The following is a 13,188-nucleotide window of genomic DNA, read 5'->3' as shown; positions in this document are numbered from 1 at the left end:
AGGGGAGGAGTAATGCACAGGTAAAAAGACAAGACACCAAAGATCCAAGAGCACAGGGACACAGGAACAAAAACACTAGTGCACCAGCTCTGGGCATTGTAGGAGTGTAGAAAGTGTGGTTCTCCTCTTCTCTCTCCTGCATTAGTTCTCTCTTAGACCAGGGAAAGTCCCCAACAACATCCCTGGGGCTGGGAGTCTGTCAGCATAGAGCAGCATAAATGATTTCCTAAAAGGAAATATTATTAAATATTATCAGCTTATAACAAGAAATCACATTGTTTTCATAATATTATTGCAAGATAATTTAATAATTAAACAGGTGTGATGATTGACTAAACCACTAGTATTTTATGTATGAATTAAATGAATGACGGGACTCCCATTGGTATGAATAAACCCTGGGGGAAACGCACCTGTTACGTCTAAGAGGTGCACGAGCCTGGTGGCAGTGATGATCCCGACACCACAGACACAGAGCCGCCAGAAAAGCCGCTCAGTTGGCTTCCATCGACTGTAGGCCAGGTTCCATCGACTGTAGGCCAGGTTCCATCGACTGTAGGCCAGGTTCCATCGACTGTAGGCCAGGTTCCCATCAACTGTAGGCCAGGTTCCATCGACTGTAGGCCAGGTTCCATCGACTGTAGGCCAGGTTCCCATCGACTGTAGGCCAGGTTCCCATCGACTGTAGGCCAGGTTCCCATCGACTGTAGGCAAGGTTCCATCGACTGTAGGCAAGGTTCCATCGACTGTAGGCCAGGTTCCCATCGACTGTAGGCCAGGTTCCCATCGACTGTAGGCCAGGTTCCATCGACTCTAGGCCAGGTTCCATCGACTGTAGGCCAGGTTCCCATCGACTGTAGGCCAGGTTCCCATCGACTGTAGGCCAGGTTCCCATCGACTGTAGGCCAGGTTCCAATCGACTGTAGGCCAGGTTCCCATCGACTGTAGGCCAGGTTCCAATCGACTGTAGGCCAGGTTCCAATCGACTGTAGGCCAGGTTCCAATCGACTGTAGGCCAGGTTCCCACCGACTGTAGGCCAGGTTCCAATCGACTGTAGGCCAGGTTCCCATCGACTGTAGGCCAGGTTCCATCGACTGTAGGCCAGGTTCCCATCGACTGTAAGCCAGGTTCCCATCGACTGTAGGCCAGGTTCCCATCGACTGTAGGCCAGGTTCCCATCAACTGTAGGCCAGGTTCCCATCAACTGTAGGCCAGGTTCCATCGACTGTAGGCCAGGTTCCCATCAACTGTAGGCCAGGTTCCATCGACTGTAGGCCAGGTTCCCATCGACTGTAGGCCAGGTTCCCATCGACTGTAGGCCAGGTTCCATCGACTGTAGGCCAGGTTCCCATCGACTGTAGGCCAGGTTCCAATCGACTCTAGGCCAGGTTCCATCGACTGTAGGCCAGGTTCCCATCAACTGTAGGCCAGGTTCCATCAACTGTAGGCCAGGTTCCATCGACTGTAGACCAGGTTCCATCGACTGTAAGCCAGGTTCCCATCGACTGTAGGCCAGGTTCCCATCAACTGTAGGCCAGGTTCCCATCAACTGTAGGCCAGGTTCCATCGACTGTAGGCCAGGTTCCCATCGACTGTAGGCCAGGTTCCCATCGACTGTAGGCCAGGTTCCCATCAACTGTAGGCCAGGTTCCATCGACTGTAGGCCAGGTTCCATTGACTGTAGGCCAGGTTCCCATCGACTGTAAGCCAGGTTCCCATCGACTGTAGGCTAGGTTCCCATCGACTGTAGGCCAGGTTCCATCGACTGTAGGCCAGGTTCCCATCAACTGTAGGCCAGGTTCCATCGACTGTAGGCCAGGTTCCCATCGACTGTAGGCCAGGTTCCCATCGACTGTAGGCCAGGTTCCAATCGACTGTAGGCCAGGTTCCCATCGACTGTAGGCCAGGTTCCCACACATTTTAGTATGATTTATGATACTATTTGACGTGAAATTTTCACTTGTTGACATTGTTGATCAGTTGTATGTGTACGGGTATTTAGGGTTCATTTGCATTTCTGAGACAGTTATGAACAGTTATATTGATGGGAAACCTCACATTTGATATTTGATACATATTGCAAACTGGATCTGTGATATTTCAAGATTACTATTTGAGAACATGCACTTCACACAATGAATTTATGAATTGAATCTATCTACAGTTTACAGTTACATAATGACAATGAGGAATCATATTCTTTAGTGTGAAAGTGTTAAAGGCCCAGTGAAGTCAAAAACGTGATATTCCCATTTTATATATTTCCACACTATGAGGATGGAATAACACTGTGAAATTCTGAAAACAATGATAATGCCCTTTTAGTGTAAAAGCGGTTTGAAAAGACCGCCTGAAATTTCAGCCTGTTTCAGTGGGCTGGAGTTTTGGCCTTCCATGGCGACATCACCAGGCAGTAAATTAGTTAATAGACCAATAAACCTTTTTTTGACCATTTTAATTTAAAACAATCACAGTAAGTTACTTAATTGTTCTAAATAATTTGATTTTGAGGTAAAAAAATATCTGCATTGGACCTTTAAGACCCACTATTGTATTGCTTTTAGGAGTGCCACAGCAGTAACCATACATCATTGTATGTTTGTAGTATCACTCTTCATGTATGTAGTGTTCAGCATGTTCTATTCACTCACGGTTGGACTGATTGCACTGTTTTCATCGCTGTAAATACTTCGGAGCATCCAGTTTTTAGAGAATGAGTGTTGAGTGAAATACCAGTCTGTGCAATAATCTACTTTGCAGTTTCCCCTCCTTTTATAGTTTACATAATTTAGCCAAAATGTACCCCTCCCTGAGTTTCTTGTAAATTTTGGATGTGCCAATTGCTGAAGTATGAACAGAAGCTTGGGGATTGCCTATATGTCCATGTCACTTCCCTAAAACACATTTTCCAATACAGTTTTGTTAGCAGATACATTGACATTTTAATAGGGCAAAAGCAGTTTCAATACAAAAAAAAAGTAAATAAAAATACATTATTTACCATAAATACTCATTATGGAGATCATTAACATGATATCACAAAAGAAAATCAACCTAAATGACACTTAAAACAAATACAAAAGGTCATACAGTACTGACATTGTGTTATATGATTGTTTTCCATTGACGTTGTTAGTATATACCGGTACTTTACAAAATTCTACTAGAAAAAAATCCCCAACCCCATGGAATATCAAGTGATATATAAAATGTAAAAATATAATAAATCAAAGTCTAAAGAATTGAGTGTGTGTGCATTCGAACTCAAGTACATGTGCAAGTCTGCATGCAATGTGCCTCGCTCATTGTGGCACAGATATGAACAGCTACAAAAACCTTAAAGATGATAGCTGACAAATGATCAATAATGTTAGATTTAAAATCAGGCCAGCAGTAGGATGTGATTCAGTCACAATAGAATGACTACGGTTGCCTCCCAAAAGGCACCTTATTGGACCTTGGTCAAAAGAAGTGCACAATGTAGCGAATAGAGTGTAATTTGGGACACAGCATATGGACCTTGGCGCCAGAGGTTCCTTCGTTTTTTTTGTTGTTGCAGGAAAACCTTTGAGATAAATGTTTTTAAAAACATCCAAAAGAAGTAGACAGACAAAACTTCACTACAAAAGTCCACTATTAATATCCCTCAACCACGTGATCATATTTTGAAATCCATAAATCAAAACACTTGGTTATTTTTAGAACAAGTAAAAATAGATAATTTGGCAACAAATTAAGCACACTGCCTGTCTTAGCAGTCCACACCATATAAAGGAGAGGGGGGGAGGAGGAGTTGGGGAATAGTTAGCGTGAGATGCTAATCCTTTCTTTATAACATGAACTCTGTAGAGACAGTGGTAACGGTAGTCTCTGCAGAGTGTGTAACAGTCCAGGGGAGATAACAGCCATGATAGGAGGAGAGACGGGAAGGGGTGGGGCTTGCCGACAGGGTTGTGGTGAGAGAACTCCCTCCTTTCCAGTCCCCAATCAGACCCAGACCTTAGCTCCTGGTCATTAAGGGGTGTGGACCAGGGTGTGAGGGCTTACTGTCCTTGTGTGGGGTGGTAAGGTGGGGTCCCCTGGCTGAGGGCAGGGTGGGTTACTCTGGGGTGGCCCCAAAGATACTAATAACTAACCCCTATTCATCCTCTGTGGTGGGGCTCTGCTGTTTGTATATGGATGCCTTGTCCTTCAGCAGCGCCAGGCAAAGGTGACAACTCCAACTACCTGGAAACACACAGAGAGAAAGAGAGAGTTTAAACTCACCAGTACAACATTAACAAGTGGGCTTCATTGAAGTCAAGCAGGAGTTGTGGTTAGACTGTGACATACCTTCTGGGGGCTCAGTCATAGGAGGGTTGAGGCAGTACATGTGGTATCCTCGATCACAGTCATCACAGAACAGCAGCTGGTCCTGACAGACAGAGAAACAGAAGCAGTGTGTGTGATAAAACAACACAAAGAAAACGAGAAGTATGAAAAGGCAGAGGTGGAGCAGCACTCACGTCGTTCTCTGAGGTACCACAGACGTTGCAGCACTTGCACTCAATACACTGCCAGCGGTACGTCTTCACAGCTGCCATCATCACATCTGTGAACTGCAGGCAGGACGGGTGACCTGAAGGGAGACAGACACAGGTCTCTTCTCAATGACTTACCAACCGGGCTAAATAAAGGTTTAAATACATCAACAGAACACAAACAGAGCCAGAGGACTACATTATAGTCTAGTATTGCTAACATTAGTTTGGCTGTTTACATTTATGAATTTTGACAATGCTAACTCCTGGCTGTGGCAAAAATAAATAATGGATTATTGTGGACTCTGTCACTATGGGCCTTCAGACACAAGTCAGGTTAAATAGATTTTGCCTGAACTATCCCTTTAATAGAAATGGGGACATGGGTGGGAGGTTCGTACCAGAGCGTCCGCAGTCTGAGCAGGACACTAGCTCTTCTGACTGGCCGGTCTTCTGGTTGTGGGCGGAGTCTCCCAGACAGAAGTCGCAGTAGTCGTTGGGCAGGGCCAGACCGTTAGGGCCTTTCTTAGGGGCTGGAATAAGAGAGGAGACAGAGAGATAGACAATACACTGACACTGCCCTAGAATACTGATATCCCTCTGAAACCAGAGTAGAGTGACTAACTTTGCAATAGTTTGACTCACTCTTGAGGTGCACTTCATTTAGCTTTGGGTATGCACTTTTGGGACTAATCCATTGTTGTAAATGAAGCGCACCTCAACTATTAAGACCTGCATTTGACCCAGGTCTGGTATCATGAGATAAGCAGGAGTGATTCGCCATCTATAATAGAAACGACCATCTCTATAGTAGACGGTGATTCCAGTGGCTATCATTCCAAACAGTGACTCACTCTTGTGCGCCTCAGGCTGGCGCCGGGGGGGAGGGGACTCGATCTCCTCTCTGTCCTCCCCCTCTTCCTCCGCCAGATGGGAGTGTGTGTAGTGGTAGCTCAGGCCCGGACGGTTCTTGTAGCGCTTCCCACAGACTGCAAACACACACAGCATCATGGTGTAAGTCATCACACACATCAACAACTGGATTTGCATCACGCATACACGCATCAGAATTTACATCAAATAAACGTATACTCACTGTCACAGGCGTATGGTTTGTCCTGCTCCTCCAAGGCTGCAGCAGCTGCCTCCAGTTTCTTCTTTCCATTTCCCACTCCACGACCCTTGGACTTGCCCTTCCCTCGTCTCTTGGGGGTCTCATCCTCAAAGTCCTCATCATCCAGATCATCCAGGTAGTCATCGTGGTCCAGAACCCTCTGAAAGGAGAGTAGAGTTTCAGATAATATTGGTGCACTGACAGACTATTGGGAGAAACTCAAACCTTTTTGTACAGAGTATTAGGAGTCTGGTTTGTAAAATGTGCATTGGTCCCATCTAACCTTGCGGATGCGTCCAGAGGAGGTGTGGCTGGAGACCATGGCAGCCACAGGTTCAGGTGTGGCTGGGTTGTCTTCCGGGGCCCGGGGGTCCGGTGGGCCCCTCCTCTCCAGGGGCTCCCCCTTCAGCAAGGCCTCCAGGCTGCTGCCGTCCACCGCTCCCACGGCATCCCGTTTCAGACCCAGCTCCAGCTCCGCTACACAGAGAGATAGAGGCTTATTCAATACAGAGGAGACAGAAGACCACACTATTCCCTCTGACACATAAAGAAGAACCAATAAAAAGTCATATGAGGAGGAATTGTACCTGATTTGACAGGGGGGAAGGCCAAACGGGGGTCCTCAGGAGGGTGGGACCGTCGTTTCTTCCTCCAGCGTCGAGACGGATAGCTATACAGCTGCCCAGGAGCCATGCCTGATCAACAAAAAAAAGTTGATCATTAAAGTGTGCTTTCAGGAGAGTGAATGTGTGTGTGCGAGCAAGTGTGTCTTTGCTACAGACCTGCACTCCTGTGTCTCTTCTCCATCCAGATGTAACAGTTGCTTTGAGCAACACCTGTCTGAGAGTCAATGAAAGGCATAAGGATGCTCCTCTCAGCACACAGACGAGCATTATAGCTGTGGCACTGTTCCATAGCATCCTTATAGTACTGCTCACCGAGCCTGAAACAAGAAAGCACAATCACACTCATGTTAGACTAGAAATGATTATGGTGGCTAATCTAACCACTTCAAAATGAATAATCCTGTATTGTTGTACAGGACCACTCCGTTCCCTGTAATATTACAGGATAATATCTAGCTACAGTTTTACAACAATCAAACCTCTCTGTGTATTCCACAGAGTCTGATTAACGATGTTGGAAAAGCTATGAGCAAATGTACGAAAACACTTGGCTGCTGTAGCGAACAATACAGAGACTGTAGGTAGACAATGCAGAACCGCAGACAGGGTGCACTTGAATTGTTGGCAAGGTAGCTGCGCTGGTCTCAGTGAACGATGGGCCTATTTATAAAGCTAGCTACGTAGCTATTAGTTAACGTTAGGTGCAATTTAAACACCATAATCTGTCGACCGTTTATACATTTCAATCTTGTACTGAAACAGTTTACTGTACGTTAACAAAGGACAATCGTTTTCAACTGAAGCATTGTTGTCTAATATAAGCTAGCTAAACTTGCTAGCTAGTTAGCAAAGAGAAACAATAGCCATAGCTAGTTGGCCATCTACGTATAGACAAGGCATTGCTGTAAAGTCAACTAGAGGGCAAATAGTAATTTTCTCCATCATTTCCAACACATTGTCAACTCCTACGTCGGGGCCTACATCTCTGAAAGTGTCACATGCTCCTACTCGTCCAAAAAATTAAGGACAACTTACACAACACTATCTACGGCCGCCGCCATGTTTGCTCAGTGCAGTCGTCAAAATGTCCATTGCGCCTGCGCGTGTAGCTGGTTTCAATATCCATTTCCAGTTAATCAAAACAAAGGTCCTTTTGAGTATTCTCATGTAAACTTGAGCAATTTGTAGCAGAAAAATCACTGGTTGAACAATGTCAGCTGAAAATAAATACAACACAATAAGCAGATTGAGAAATAATTATTTATTGACAAGAAGAGTGTGAGAATCAGAATGTATGACTAATAATCATTGAAGTGTCCAACATGTCTCAGGAAAACTACACTGTAAAATAAGTAGTGATTCGGTAGGATAACAAGCACACTTTAATGACCTTCTCATCGTCCTTGTGGAGGTCCGGCAGGGTGAAAGGGGGTTGTGGGTAAATTAAGTGATGGTGGACATCTCTCTCGGGGGGGAACAAATACAAACCGACAATCAACTCAGAGGAGGAAGTAGAACTATTTACAACAGCAAGGGAAGCATTTGAGCTAATGTGGTTGGTATGTAGGGTGTAAAATGAGGCAGTGTGTGTGGTGGATAGGTTCATGTAAAGTCATATTTACCCTCGGTGCCTTTCACGATGCTCCCTACACATCTGGAGAAGATGGCATCAAACGTCTCGGTCAACAGAAACTTCTGTCACACGTAAAGAAAGAAAAAAACAATCAACTTCTGATATAAAATGCAAGTCAACATCCTAGATATGTAAAACTAACTATAGAGTCAGTAACCAAGAGAAAAGGAAAAGGTACCTCTATCTGCTCATGTTTGGAGTCCACAAAGGGTCCCAGCTGTGGGTTAGAGAGGAGATGTAAGGCATAAACATACAAACTTCAGTCAGAGAGCAAGCGTGTGTGTATGTTACCTCATAAAGAGAGGTCAATTCTACTGACCAGTATGCAGACGTCGGGGAGGTCCCCGACAATGACATTGATGAGGTCTACCAGGGGGTCAAAGGTCAGGCCATCAGAGGGGATGTAGGGAAAGGGTGTCTTGAGCATCTCCATGAAGTCATACCGGTTAGCTTGAGCATCTCCATGAAGTCATACCGGTCAGCGTGAGAATCTCCATGAAGTCATACCGGTCAGCATGAGAATCTCCATGAAGTCAAACCGGTCAGCTTGAGAATCTCCATGAAGTCATACCGGTCAGCTTGAGAATCTCCATGAAGTCATACCGGTCAGCTTGATAATCTCCATGAAGTCAAACCGGTCAGCTTGAGAATCTCCATGAAGTCAACCCGGTCAGCTTGAGAATCTCCATGAAGTCATACCGGTCAGCTTGAGAATCTCCATGAAGTCATACCGGTCAGCTTGAGAATCTCCATGAAGTCATACCGGTCAGCTTGAGAATCTCCATGAAGTCATACCGGTCAGCTTGAGAATCTCCATGAAGTCATACCGGTCAGCTTGAGAATCTCCATGAAGTCATACCGGTCAGCTTGAGAATCTCCAACAGAGTTTTTAAGTCCTGGAATAGGCTTGATCAGGATCCAGGAAATCAAACAAAGATGTTTTAGAGGAATCCCTCTCCCCTCAGAGTTTAAATGCTACCAACTTCCTCCCTGAGGTATTCATGCCCTCCATGGCGACCACCGGTCCAGGGAAGAGCGAGTACTCTCTGAGTACACTGCTGTCTACTGTTTCCTTTGATAGTGGTGCTTAATGGTTTAATCCATAAAATAAATAAATCACTGGCAAAAACAATGTCTCTGTGTGTCTTCCAGTTTTAATTTGCATTCATATCATATAAAAATACATATTCATTTTGTAATTCATAAATATCACAATACTAAACAAATACAATAAATGGACTGTTATTATATAAGAGAACAGAAACGTCAACAGGTTCAGATTTCCTTGCCACTTGCATAGTTCTTGGAAGGTCTGCTGCTGGTGAGTGTGTCCGCCTAAGGAACACAGTGGTAAACACAGGACTAGTAAATCATAAGCTCACATACCATTTCCACGGCTACAAGAGTATTTATAATACTGAACTCAACTCATCTCCTGTACAATCTGGAATATATCACAGAAGTAACACAGCCATAGTGTTAGGCTTGGCCACTTATCATGATAACACAACATATCATAATATAAATGGCTCACATCAACACCATTATCCCAGAAACCCTAGACCCTCTCCAATTAACATACCGTCTGTCACAACTCCTACCGAAGGTGGCTCCCCCTTCCTGTTCGGGTGGTGCTCGGCGGTCGTCGTCACCGGCCTACTAGCTGCCACTGATCCCTTTTCCCTTTTCTGTTGGTTTGGTCTGATTTGTTTCACCTGTTTCTTGTTTAGACTTTTAGCTATTTAAGTTGGTAGGCCGCCTGCTCTTCATGTGTTTGGCTATTTAAGCCGGTAGGCCGCCTGCTCTTCATGTGTTTGGCTATTTCAGTCGGTAGGCCGCCTGCTCTGCATATGTTTGGCTATTTAAGTCGGTAGGCCGCCTGCTCTTCGTATGTTTGGCTATTTAAGTCGGTAGGCCGCCTGCTCTTCGTATGTTTGGCTATTTAAGTCGGTAGGCCGCCTGCTCTTCGTATGTTTGGCTATTTAAGTCGGTAGGCCGCCTGCTCTTCGTATGTTTGGCTATTTACGTCGGTAGGCCGCCTGCTCTTCGTGTGTTTGGCTATTTAAGTTGGTAGACCGCCTGCTCTTCGTATGTTTGGCTATTTAAGTCGGTAGGCCGCCTGCTCTTCGTATGTTTGGCTATTTAAGTCGGTAGGCCGCCTGCTCTGCATATGTTTGGCTATTTAAGTCGGTAGGCCGCCTGCTCTTCGTATGTTTGGCCATTTAAGTCGTAGGCCGCCTGCTCTTCGTATGTTTGGCTATTTAAGTCGGTAGGCCGCCTGCTCTTCGTATGTTTGGCTATTTAAGTCGGTAGGCCGCCTGCTCTTCGTATGTTTGGCTATTTAAGTCGGTAGGCCGCCTGCTCTTCGTATGTTTGGCTATTTAAGTCGGTAGGCCGCCTGCTCTTCGTGTGTTTGGCTATTTAAGTTGGTAGACCGCCTGCTCTTTGTGTGTTTGGCTATTTAAGTCGGTAGGCCGCCTGCTCTTCTTGTGTTTGGCTATTTAAGTCGGTAGGCCGCCTGCTCTTCGTGTGTTTGGCTATTTAAGTCGGTAGGCCGCCTGCTCTTCATGCGGGCTTGTTTATTCCCACTTTATATGTGTGGTAGTGCGATCTTGGTTTGGTTCCTGTTTTGGGCATTTGTTTTATGACGCTCAGTTTCGTTTTATATACTATTTTGCCTGGTGCTGAATAAAGAGCTATTCAGAACTTTCTGCCTCCTGCACCTGACTCCTCACCCACTACGCCTAAGATTGTTACACCGCCCCAACAGATCCACAGATGATGCAATCTCAATCGCAACCCACACTGCCATTTCCCACCTGGACAAAAATAACACCTATTTGAAAATGCTATTCATTGACAACAGCTCAGCGTTCAACACCATAGTGCCCACAAAGCTCATCACTAAAGTAAGGACCCTGGGACTAAACACCCCCCTCTGCAACTGGATCCTGGACTTCCTGACGGACGGCCCCCAGGTGATAAGGGTATGTAACAACACATCCTCCACACTGATCCTCAACACGGGGGCCCTTCAGAGGTGCGTGCCTAGTCCGCTCCTGTACTCCCTGTTCACCCACGACTGCGTGGCCAAGCACGACTCCAACACCATCATTGTTTGCTGACAACACTGGTAGGCCTGATCCCCGACAACGATGAGACAGCCTATAGGGAAGAGGTCAGGGACCTGGCAGTGTGGTGCCAGGACAACAACCTCTCCCTCCATGTGAGCCAGACAAAGGAGATGATCCTGGACTACAGGAAACGGAGGGCCGAACAGGCCCTCATTAACATCGACGGGGCTGAAGTGGAGCGGTTTGAGAGCTTCAAGTTCCTTGGTGTCCACATCTCCAATGAATTATCATTTTCCAAACACACCAAGACAGTCGTGAAGAGGGCACAACAATACCTTTTCCCCCTCAGGAGACTGAAAAGATTTGGCATGGGTCCCCAGATCCTCAAAGTTATTCAGCTGCAATATCGAGAGCATCCTGACCGGTTGCATCACCGCCTTGTATGGCAACTGCTTGACATTCGACCGTAAGGTGCTACAGAGGGTAGTGCGTACGGCCAAGTACATCACTGTGGCCAAGCTTTCTGCCATCCAGGACCTATATACTAGGCGGTGTCAGAGGAAGGCCTAAAAATTGTCAAAGACTCCAGTCACCCAAGTCATAGACTGTTCTCTCTGCTACCGCACGGCAAGCGGCACCGGAGCACCAAGTTTAGGTCAAAAAGGCTCATTAACCTCTTCTACCCCCAAGACATAAGACTGCTGAACAATTAATCAAATGGCCACCTGGACTATTTACATTGACCCGCCTTGTTCTTACACTGCTGCTACTCGCTGGTTATTATCTATGCATAGTCACTTTACCCCTACCTACATGTACAAATTACCTCGACTTACTGACTCGGTACCGGTACCCCCTGTACTGCATATAGCCTCGTTATTTTATTGTGTTACTTTTGATTACATTTTTTTTACTGTCGTTTAGTTAGTAAATATTTTCTTAACTCTTTCTTGAACTGCGTTGTTGGTTTGTGGGCTTGTGAGTAAGCATTTCACGGTAAGGTCTACAACTGTTGTATTCGGGGCATGTGATTAATACAATTTGATTTGATCTTTATAATTGTGGTGTTTGAGTAAACATAAATATAACCACCTCTTCTAACTCCAGTGGGTGTTACTCATGAAGTCTCAATGAATCACAATTTGATCAACAGGAGTTTGACTGTGGTCTGCTTCCTATGCCTTGAGCACAGTGAGCTGTAACTGCATGTTAAATCATATTGTGTTGAGACTTTGAGTCAAGCCTGTGGTAAGACACAGACTAATTTTTATTGTTGAGTGAACCACAGAGCTTTTGTTGAGTTTATTTGCTGAGTTTATTTGCCCACCCATGAAGTCAGAGAGCTGGGAGAGGAATCGGTACCTGTGCTGGAGGAACAGGAACAGAGAGAGGGTCTGATCCACAGAGGGGATCCATTCTGGCTCAGGTTCCTGACACTGTGCTCTGTCTATACTGTACACAGTGTCACTGCAGAGGGGATCTGTTGAGAGGTGGTAGCAAGGTAATGTTAATGGTAAGATAGTGTTGAAAGAATGACTGTTTGAAATTAGCAGATTGTTAGAATCATCACACACTAAATTAGTTTGTCAGCAAGGCTCTGGTCTGAACATTATAATACATAACAAACAGTGTTCAGTGGATGGCATTTCAGAATGTAAAAATTTCTAAATATTGATGATAATAGGCTACATCCACCTCTTTGCATAGTCACGCCTACTCAATGCTAAATTATGGAAATGTGGTTAATGCCACCTATGACTCAATCCCTCACTGCAAAGAGTGGGTGTTTAACTTGTGTATCAGGATATGTTTTACGCTGTAGGAAGGCTGAGGGCCCCAGCAGGGGAAAGTTACTGGGCTGTAAAGCACCACGTACCACTGGGGTTAAAGACTGATGGTTCAGTAGGAATAAGGGTCTACTGTCACTAGTCAGACATCTTTCAAATGGTTTTATCTAAACAACTAGCCCCCAAAGCAAGGGGATATATGTGTGAGTGTGATTGATGTGACTGATAAAGGATATCTGTATACGTGTGACTCTGGTTGCCAGGTTTGAGTACTGTAATACACAGGGGGTGAGAACTGTGACTGGTAGGAGGTTCAGCTCCCCATACAGGCCTCTCTCCATGGCCTCAGGCAGGATAAGTAGAGACATCCCACCACAGGATGGCCTCGCTGGCACCACGGGCCTGCTCCCAATGACATGGGAGGCCTGCAGGA

At 45.6% G+C, this 13,188-nt stretch overlaps 2 protein-coding genes across 4 annotated transcripts; both read right to left on the bottom strand.

Moving 5' to 3' along the window:
• Nucleotides 1-2,918: 2,918 nt before the first annotated feature.
• Nucleotides 2,919-7,411, bottom strand: LOC110504646 (zinc finger protein ubi-d4). 3 transcript variants are annotated; one of them, XM_021583411.2, is made up of 10 exons: nt 7,297-7,411; nt 6,418-6,578; nt 6,223-6,330; nt 5,919-6,112; nt 5,618-5,795; nt 5,376-5,510; nt 4,923-5,054; nt 4,507-4,619; nt 4,334-4,415; nt 3,857-4,228 (listed from the first exon to the last, which is right to left on the bottom strand). In XM_021583411.2, the coding sequence occupies exons 1-10, from the start codon at nt 7,320-7,322 to the stop codon at nt 4,140-4,142; spliced, it is 1,218 nt and encodes a 405-aa protein (XP_021439086.1). In that variant the 5' UTR covers nt 7,323-7,411; the 3' UTR covers nt 3,857-4,139. The 3 variants fall into 3 exon arrangements, with proteins under 3 accessions (XP_021439085.1, XP_021439086.1, XP_036825941.1); XM_036970046.1 differs by lacking the exon at nt 7,297-7,411 and adding an exon at nt 7,243-7,291; XM_021583410.2 differs by lacking the exon at nt 7,297-7,411 and having other exon boundaries at nt 2,919-4,228; nt 6,418-6,607.
• A 186-nt stretch (nt 7,412-7,597) lies between these two features.
• Nucleotides 7,598-10,771, bottom strand: LOC118946023 (DNA polymerase alpha subunit B-like). Its single transcript, XM_036970011.1, has 3 exons — nt 8,214-10,771; nt 8,073-8,111; nt 7,598-7,956 (listed from the first exon to the last, which is right to left on the bottom strand). The coding sequence occupies exons 1-3, from the start codon at nt 8,325-8,327 to the stop codon at nt 7,864-7,866; spliced, it is 246 nt and encodes an 81-aa protein (XP_036825906.1). The 5' UTR covers nt 8,328-10,771; the 3' UTR covers nt 7,598-7,863.
• Between the last annotated feature and the right edge of the window lie 2,417 nt (nt 10,772-13,188).

This window comes from Oncorhynchus mykiss, chromosome 31 (genome assembly GCF_013265735.2).
Source record: "Oncorhynchus mykiss isolate Arlee chromosome 31, USDA_OmykA_1.1, whole genome shotgun sequence".
In the NCBI taxonomy this organism is placed as follows: domain Eukaryota; kingdom Metazoa; phylum Chordata; class Actinopteri; order Salmoniformes; family Salmonidae; genus Oncorhynchus; species Oncorhynchus mykiss.
The sequence above is the reverse complement of the archived record's forward strand: the minus strand, read 5'-3'. Positions and strand labels throughout refer to the sequence as shown.